Source organism: Oratosquilla oratoria, chromosome 3, assembly GCF_046742065.1.
Source record: "Oratosquilla oratoria isolate Oo_2021 chromosome 3, ASM4674206v1, whole genome shotgun sequence".
NCBI lineage: Eukaryota > Metazoa > Arthropoda > Malacostraca > Stomatopoda > Squillidae > Oratosquilla > Oratosquilla oratoria.
This window is the reverse complement of record NC_134779.1, coordinates 30064700-30074699: the sequence shown is the minus strand read 5'-3', so window position 1 is coordinate 30074699 and position 10000 is coordinate 30064700. Positions and strand designations below refer to the sequence as shown.

At 40.7% G+C, this 10000-nt stretch overlaps 1 protein-coding gene across 1 annotated transcript in view; it reads left to right on the top strand.

Annotated features, from left to right (window-relative positions):
* The window catches only part of LOC143017433 (carbohydrate sulfotransferase 11-like), a 50851-nt gene that overhangs the window by 29517 nt on the left and 11334 nt on the right, over positions 1 to 10000 (top strand). The window contains exon 6 of the mRNA XM_076172172.1: positions 3916 to 4044. Within this exon, the coding sequence (XP_076028287.1) occupies positions 3916 to 4044 (129 nt within the window). The remainder of the gene's footprint in view (positions 1 to 3915; positions 4045 to 10000) is intronic.

The window sequence follows — 10000 nt, the reverse complement described above, 5'->3', positions numbered from 1 at the left end:
TGCACATCGCAGCGCACAGGATGGGCACGTAAACAAAAAAAAGCCTTGCTTGTAATTTCATGACAAAGCGGGTAAAATTAGGCAAATGTTCTTGGGGGAAAACTCATTAACGTTAACGATTCTGTGGCTGCTCCCGTGAGGAGGAGGAGGAGCAGGAGGAGGAGCAGGAGGAGGAGGAGGAGGAAGAGAAGGAGGAGGAGGAAGAGGAGGGGGAAGAGGAGGAGAAAAGGAGGAGAAAAGTGGGAGGAGAAAAGGAGGAGGAAGAGGAGGAAAAGGAGGAAGAGGAGGAAGAGGAGGAAGAGGAGGAAGAGGAAGAGGAGGAAGAGGAAGAGGAGGAGGAGGAAGAGGAGGAGGAGGAGCATGATGAGAGGAGGAGCATAAGGAGAGGAGGAGCAGGAGGAGAGGAAGAGCATGAGGAGAGGAGGAGCAGGAGGAGAGGAGGAGCAGGAAGAGAAAGGAAGAGGAAGAGGAAGAGGAGGAGGACGAGGAAGAGGAGGAGGAAAAGGAGGAGAAAGAGAAGGGGCATGAGGAGGAGGAGTAAGGAAGAGGAGGAAGAGGTGGAGGAGGAGGAAGAGGTGGAGGAGGAGGAGTAGGAAGAGGTGGAGAAAGAGGAGGAGGAGGAGGAGGAGAGGAGGAGGAGAGAAGGAGGAGGAGGAGAGAAGGAGCAGGAGGAGGAGGAGGAGGAGGAGAGGAGTAGGAGAGAAGGAGAAGAGAAGGAGCAGGACGAGCAGGAGGAGGAGGAGGAGGAGCAGGAGGAGCAGGAGGAGTAGGAGTAGGAAGAGCAGGAAGAGGTGGAGAAAGAGAAGGGAGGAGGAGGATGGACCTTTACCCTTTGGAACCCGCGACAAAAGAGTAACAGGTGGGACCAAAGTTTGTTCGACAGCCCGTGAAGCGCCTTAACCTCTTCCAAACCGTCGCGTAAATGTTTGTTTATCCAATTACCTCATTTACTAATGATCAAAGGAGCGAGGCACACAAGCCTCTTCGCATTTCGTGTTGACGGGCACCGGCGGGGATTGGCGCCAGTCGACGAAGAGTCTAACGACATGGGCCGCTGGAAGAAGGTCACGGGCGAACTTCCAGGGCGCTCCGTAAGCGCAACGCCCGGACAAATCAACCCGTTCTTAGGACGAGATCGCATTTCCAGACAGACCGTTATAGACAGGAAGAGTCTCAGCGTATCCGTTCTGGTTATTGATTCATAGGCAGTGAACCAACGATATGTAAAGAAAGGGTCGGGGTTTAGGGGTTGGGGTGTTGGGCGCGCCTTTCGGTTTGCGGGCGTTATGGCGCGGTTCCTCTCGACTCCCGCCCACCAGCAGCCAACCGATTTAATTCATTTCCTCCTAGGCGGTGGCATCTCCTTCCCCCCCACCCTCCCATGCCTCTTCTTCTCCTCCCCCCTCCCTCCCCTCCGTGCCCATGTCTCTCTCTGCTACGATAGGCCTCTAAGGCATCCCCCACGAACTTCGTTTCCTTAGCGACTGCTGTTGGCACTTTTACTTTTGTTACGGCTAAGCTGTTCTCGTCATTCCCCGCAACACCATCTCGTTAGCGAAAGGAAGGGCGGGGGGGGTGTTGTTGGCTGCAGCCGTCTCGATGAGCCCCACACGACGTGGTACCCAATGACACACTTTTATTCTGCTTGATGTCACCAAGTTTAATCCTCTTTCGTCGTGATAATGGATTCTTGTCTTTTTTTTCGTGTTCCAAGAGAAATTAATTTCGTTTCACAATGACTCGTAAGCTGGTTCGCCCCTTTTGCATCCCGGCTGTCGGAATTTACCGTTCGTCTCGTGACTCAGACTTAGTCGTTTGTTTTACTCTTCTTTGCTCTCTTTTTCTGTTTTTGTTAGTTTTTGTTTTGTTTTATTGTACCTTATTTTTTCTTCGTTTTGCCTTACTTTATTTTACTTTACTTTATTTTCAGCCATACCAGCCCAGTAAGCAACTTTAATTGGTTCGCATGAGCCTTGTGGTCCTTCACAGTAAAAACTGTTTATACACATAATGAAGAACAAGGGACCCAAAACCGAGCCCTGGGGGACCCCACTAGTAACATTACCCCACCTAGATTTTACTCCATTTATGGTGACCCGCTGTTCTCTGTTACTAATCCAAGCTCCAATCCATTCTAACACTTTTCCTCCTATGCCATGGGATTTTATTTTATCTAGTAGTCTCTGGTGTGGCACCTTGTCGAACGCTTTGCTAAAGTCAAGATAAATAACATCGTAATTATCATTGTTATCTGACGCCCTATATACTTTAGTGTAAAAGGATAGAAGATTAGTCACACATGACTTACCCTTGGGGAAACCATGCTGTGAATCACGAATTAAATGGTCTTTCGATGTGTTCTCTGAGTATGTTTACTACTGATTCAAGCATTTTTCCTATAACCGACGTCAAACTGATTGGCCTGTAGTTGCATATAGACGATTTCTCTCTCTTCTTAATAGCAGAAACGACGTTTGCCTGCCTCCAAGCAGAGGGCACAAAACCAGTTTCTACCGATTTATTGAATATTTCAGTGAACTGGTCGCAGATTTCAAATATACACTTTAAGCATTCTCGGAAAAATTTCGTCTGGCCCAGGGATTTTGTAGCTTTAAGTCTTTCAATCTGCTTGACTACTTCTTTACTAATACTGATATTAGATAGACTACTTTCTTCATCCTCTCTGAAAATCTGATTGCAGTCAGGTACTTTATCAAACCTCTCATTAGTAAACACTGATACAAAATAATTGTTAAACTCCTCACTCATTTTTTCCTCCAATTCTATCATGACATTTTCATAGTTTTTAATTGGTATTATTCTTTCTTTATTTTTTGTTCTATAGAGATGAAAGAAACCCTTTGGGTTGGATCTTGCTTGACTGGCAACCTTAATTTCATAATTACGTTTCGCTGTACGTGTATTCTTTTTAACCAGCTTTGCCATTTCGTTATATCTTGATCTAAGGTGTGATTCCCCGTTTTTTATTTTTACGTAAAGTCCTCTTTTCATTCCGATCTCATGTTTCAATCTGTCCGTCATCCATTTGGGAGTATTACTATTTTTCCGTATTGACTTCAGGGGGATAAATGTATTTTGTGCATTAATAATTAGATCAGTTAGATTGCTATACATTTCATCCAAATTGCTGACCTGTCTGTTGAGCCCCCGCCCCCAAGTGACCTGACCCAAGGTATGCATATTACCCTCCGTGACCCGACCCCTGGTCATGACCTGACCCCTGGTCAAGTACCGAGACCTGACCCCGTCGACAATGTCCGAAACGTCCGTAAAGTCCGTATAACATTTCATATTCAATTTCAAATAGGTTTTTATATTGTCAAAGTTTGCTCTCCTGAAGTCTGGTACTTGGACGTTATTCGTACTTTTTAATTCTTCCCAAATAATATTAAATCTTATTTCTTGATGATCGCTAGAGCCTAGACTATCTCCCACTTTTACGTTGCTCATTAGGTGCTCATTATTAGTTAAAAGTAAGTCCAGAGTATTTTCTCCCCTCGTAGGATCGGTAATCACTTGTTTTAGGAAATTATCCTGCACCACATCTAGGAATTTCTTCGTTTCCTGATCTCCTATTAAAGTTTCCCAGTCAATGTTTCTATAATTAAAATCTCCCATGATCACAACGTTTTTGTACTGGGATGACGATAACAATGACGATGGAAATGATGATGATGATGATGATGATGATGATGATGATGATGATGATGATGATGATGATGATGATGATGATGATGACGACGACGACGATGACGACGACGATGTCTGCCGACCCTGGCTGCGAACGAGAAAGCGAATCGACAGTTACTTAGCGTTGCAATAGCTATTTACTCTTTGGCGTCGTCGCCGCCATCTGTGCATCCCGGGTGACGAAAGACCTCTCTGGTTTCGCAGGACACCCAATACGCTATTAACCAGATGGGACTGGAGGACCAGCTGAAGGTCGAGTGGATACACAAGACGGGGAGCCACCAGACGTCCGAGGTGGCCCAGGCCTACTTCTCCAAGCTGACCAAGACCCAGGTAAGAGCAATATGTCTCTGGTTCCGACCGAGTTAACAAAGGCCTCCATTACATTTAGTACAACGTGTCCATCTTGTGGTGTCCTGTACTTCAAGACACCTACCTGTGTCCCTTCCCCGTCCTTTCAACTCCTCAGGATTACTATATATATATATATTTGTATATATATATATATATATATATATATATATATATATATATATATATATATATATATATATATATATATATATTTTATATATATATGTGTGTGTGTGTGTGTGTGTGTGTGTGTGTGTGTGTGTGTGTGTGTGTGTGTGTGTGTGTGTGTGTGTGTGTGTGTGTGTGTGTGTAAGCGGAGTAGGAAGCACATGAGTCGTAGTCTTGCGTTTATTCCTGACTAGTTTCGTAGGTATGTTTTTTCAAAACAGACCTGCGAAACTAGTCAGGAATAAACTCAAGACTAAGACTCCTGTGTTTCCTACTCCGCTAACGTCAACCTGTCAGAATTTCTCAACAATATATATTCATACATACATATATACATATATATAAATACTTATATACATATATATATTTGTTTATATATATATAAGTATATTTTGGCAGTAAATTTTCTTGTAGACATGTCTTGTTAAAGACCAATGCTAAGTCAGTTTCAATTACTTTCTTAGTTATTTTTCCCATTCTTCTTATATGTTTCTTATAGTCCAGGGGTAGATTAAACACAAGTCTACCGAGATCCATGGTATATTGCCACTAATTATATAAATACAATCGCAAGCTTTCGGTTGTTACATACAACCATCTTCAGGCAGATAAAATGACAGGAAAAGGTCCATGTATATAAATACACATATATGTGTATATATATGTGTATATATATATATATATATATATATATATATATATATATATATGTGTGTGTGTTTGTATTATGTGTACACAGAGTTAGCTTGTATTCTGGGTCTTTGTTATTGATAAAGTTTCGACGAGCATATACATATATATATTTGTGTGTGTGTGCTGAATACCGAGTGAGGGCCTCGTCCTCAAATGGCGTTTACTTCGCCATAAGTGTCGGTAGTTGATGTCGTCCTCAAACACAACATCTTAAGTCCTACTTACGCGACCGCTGGCCTTCAGAGGAGTGTCGCCCACGCTCGGGTGGTAATGTATGTCTCACCGCAACTCACACGATCCGCATTTTTTTTTCAACCCAACAGATATTGCATTTTGACAATTTTAGCAAGCGACCTCATCCGTGAATGAAGAAGACCGCTGTGCCAACCTCCTCAATTACGAGGTGTCTCGCGTTCAAGTGTTGCATAAACAAGTAGAGAAAACATGTACATGTGGGCAAAACATACAAACCAAACACCTAGGGGACGATAAAGAAGTAATGCACGTTTCTACACATTTGCGTCAACTGGAATCAAAAGCAAACACCAAAAGTGAACTCAAAAATAGGTACCAATACTGGAGAAAAAAGAGAAGGACATCACGAGTGTAGTATCACAATTAGGTGGCTATAGTCTGTGCGCTCTAAGAAGTACGTTTAAGGTGTGGCACATGGGATTTACTACTAACCTTTCTGCAAAATCAACCTTACCACATTCCTCTCTCTCTCTCTCTCTCTCTCTCTCTCTCCCTCTCTCTCTCTCTCTCTCTCTCTCTCCCTCTCTCTCTCTCTCTCTCTCTCTCTCTTTATTTCTCATACATGTGCTACCTGATTTTTTCTATTTTCTGTATATAGTAAAGGAAGCTGTCTAATACAACGAGCATCACTTAAGATTATAACAATGATTATAACAAATTCAACGACACGCGGCAGCAGCGCTTTTTCCACCCATGTTACCACAACGGAGTGTCACAGAGGAGACGTGTGGGAGGGGGTATAGCTAATCGTTGTTACAGTCCTAATGAATGATACTCATTGTACTATATATATTCCTTTACTATATACAAAATATGAAAAAATATTTAGATAACACAGAGACGGGAAATAAGAGAAAGACAAAGCATATACTAAGGTTGATTCGGCACGACGATTGCAACGCCCTGAACGGACTTCGTGGAGCGCACAGACAATAGGAGGGCACTAAGCACCCGTCCTTCCTCTCTGGACGTGTCGATGGTTCAAAACTACCTGTTTGCACTGACACCAACAAACCAACAACAGACTGACTGGGCACATCCTGCGTACGCCACAGTAGTTGTTAACAATCAAATAGGAATTTGCACCACGTTCACCTTGCAGAGCAGTGATTTCTGTTTTTCTTTTTTTTTTTATGACCGCATACGATAATAATCTACTGCATATGTGACTAATTCTCACTTTCTTCTTATTCATGTATGTATGTATGTATGTATGTATGTATGTATGTATGCATGCATGCATGTATGTGATGTATGTATGGATGTATGTGATGTATGCATATATGTATGCATGTATGTATGTATATGGTGTATGTATTTGATGTATGTATGTGATGTATTTGATGTACGTATGTACGTATGCATGTATGTGATATATATATGATGTACGTATGTATATATACATGTATGTATACATGTATGTATACATGTATGTATGTATATATGTATGTATGTATGTATTTATGTATGTATACATGTATGTTTGTATGTATGTGTGCATATATGTATGTTTTGAACTATCGCCAGATCATATATCTGTTGTTGCCTTGCCACGCCGACTCGGAAAAAATGTCCCTCTTGTCCTGAAAGGCGGTTTCTGGCCTAAACCACACCGTTTAACCTTCCGGGGCAACCCCCTCAGCTTCTTGGGGGCAGACCGCTAATAACAGTGGCATCGTGGGGACAACAAACCGTGTATATGAACTGTTCCGGACCACATGCAAGGTTGGGGTTCGATCCCCGCAATAGAAAAAGAAGGAAAAAAAAAAGAAAGAAAAAGAAGAAAAAGAGGAAAAAGAGGAAGAAAAAGAAGAAAAAGAGGAAGAAAAAGAAGAAAAAGAGGAAGAAAAAGAAGAAAAAGAGGAAGAAAAAGAGGAAGAAAAAGAAGAAAAAGAGGAAGAAAAAGAGGAAGAAAAAGGGAGAAAAAGAGGAAGAAAAAAAGAGAAAAAAAGAAGAAAAAAGAAGAAAAAGAAGAAGAAAGAAGAAAGAGTAAAAAAAAGAAAAAAAGAAGAAAGAAGAAAAAGAAAAGAAAAGAAAAAGACAGAAGAAAAAGAAGACAGATGAAGAAGACAGAAGAAGAAGAAGAAGAAGAAGAAGAAGAAGAAGAAGAAGAAGAAGAAGAAGAAGAAGAAGAAGAAGAAGAAGAAGAAGAAGAAGAAGAAGAAGAAGAAGAAGAAGGTGATTAACGCTTGAAGGTGTTTGGGCCCGCTATTGAGGTTAGTTATTTGAATGTGGAATTACAATCTAACTTGTTCAAGGTGTGATGCACATTAAATATTACCCATACAGCAACTATAATGTAAAATGAATCTGTATTATTACATTACAATACATTAAATGCATCCAATTGAATTGTTCGTCGTGTTCAAACAAAGATTGGTGAGTATGTGAACTAATTGATGAGATGGTGGTTTTTTAGAAGCGCACACCTACGCGATAAAGCAATAGAAAATTAATCATTAATTTTGTAGATTATAATACACCAACGTAATGTGCGATTTTCTTGGCGGGAATCAATAACAAAAAAGTTACCAAAACTTATTTACAAGCGAACGAAGTCGCGGCGATTAAATGCTACGCCATGTTTGTTTTGAGAGATGCCGAGTTCGAAGAAATGAAAGGATGATAAATTCGCCTATTCTAACCTAACCTTCCTAACGTAACTAACCTACATAACCTAACCTATATTTAGTAATTCGGTACCTCAAATTCTAAAGATCATCTGGGTCGTCGTCGTAGTCAGCGATACTGACGACCTAATTATAATTGCATCTCGATCAATTAACAGACGACGGCAGAACCCCGTGTTCTCTTATAAAGTCCAAGGAAGCCCTATTGTCTTTGTAACAGCGCTTATTAACGTCACCTGGAGTTCGAGAACACCCGCTCCAAAACGTGAAAGCCATCGTCTAAGTGACAGTGATTGAACTGGACAGACCAACATGGCGTTTGGACCGTATCCTAGTGTTTGTAGATTTGCTTGTAGCGAGGGCTTTCGTTATTTATTTTCGCAATGAAAATCGCATATTACGTTCATGTATTATAATTTACAAAATTAATATTTAATTTTCTAAGGCTTTATTGCGTAGGTGTGCACAACTAAAATAATACCGATGAAATAAATACAAGTCTGAAAGCGATATTTATAAAACACTTTTTAGCAAAGAATAAAAAAGATTCCCTTTGCAAGTTCGACAATTTCATCTCACATAAAAAACGCGGTTACGAAAACTAAACATTGCATGACATCTACGTGAACATGACTAACTGTATTATTCCTGAAATACGACTAATACATCTGTATACTAAGGATCCTTTCACCTCATCTCTGTAAAGTAACCTCGGCAAGCCTGAGCAACGTCTACACAACCTTGTATACACGTTGCTCTCTCTAGCGGGCACAGGTACAGTATAAACGACGTTTGAGTAATTTATATTTATCAATTCCAATGTTTGGTTACTGGCCGGGTAATAACTAATGTGCATCGTCACACTTTGATCAAGTCGGGTTGTAATTTTGCATCACAAATGAATGACCTCAAAATGGCGAGCCCAAACGTCAACCACCTTCCAGGACAAGAAAGACATTACCTGCCCGTGCGTGGCCAGGCAAGGCGACAACAGATATAAGATCTGGCTATTAATACGCATACACGTACTATATGTAATCATATACAGTATATATGCATGTATGCATGTATGTATGTACGTATGCACGTGTGTATGTGTGTATACATGTATGTATGTATGTACGTGTGTATGTACGTATGTATGTATGTACGTGTGTATGTATGTATATATGTATGTATGTACGTTTGTATGTATGTATGTATGTATGTACGTGTGTATGTATGTATATATGTATGTATGTACGTTTGTATGTATGTATGTACGTGTGTATGTATGTACGTACGTGTGTATGTATGTATGTATGTATGTATGTATGTATGTATGTATGTATGTATGTATGTACGTACGTGTGTATGTATGTATGTATGTATGTATGTATGTATGTATGTACGTACGTGTGTATGTACGTACGTGTGTATGTACGTACGTACGTGTGTATGTACGTACGTACGTGTGTATGTACGTACGTACGTGTGTATGTATGTATGTATGTATGTATGTATGTATGTATGTATGTATGTATGTATGTATGTATGTATGTATGTATGTATGTATGTATGTATGTATGCGTGCGTGTGGATACATATACATTCTGGCACAGGTCCGCGATCAAACAACCCCACTATGTGAGCCCTGGTGCTGGGCAGCGAGGCAAAGCTTTGTTTGTTGACCCGACGAGGTCGTCGTGACTTACTTTTGATGTCTCTCGCCATTTCCTCTGGTCAGCATGACGGGACCCAACGTCGTTAATTACAACATCACGTCCAGTGGTTTCCAACAGAGGCACTTTTTTTTTCGATGACGAATTTACCCGTTTTTTTATTTCAGGCTCCGGGCCGTATCACTACACTCGTAATAATTATTATAACTGTCGTCAAACACCTTTTCACGGTCACGTCCAAGGCAACAGTGAGCTCGGCCAGGGTTGTCGGAAATGGAAATGGGCTCATTACCCAACGAATGAAATTAATAGAATGAAAACCGAAGGAGAACTAAAACATATTATTTACGAATTTAAGTTTTATTTATGATATGTAAATTAGATCCATATTACACTTGAACACACCGTCCCAAATTAACGATTTGAAATCCAGCATAACTGCATCATTACAGGGATGGTAGAATGATTTGAGGAAAACGAATAGACATAGAAGAAAGTGTTAAAGTATTCACATCAAAATCGAATGAA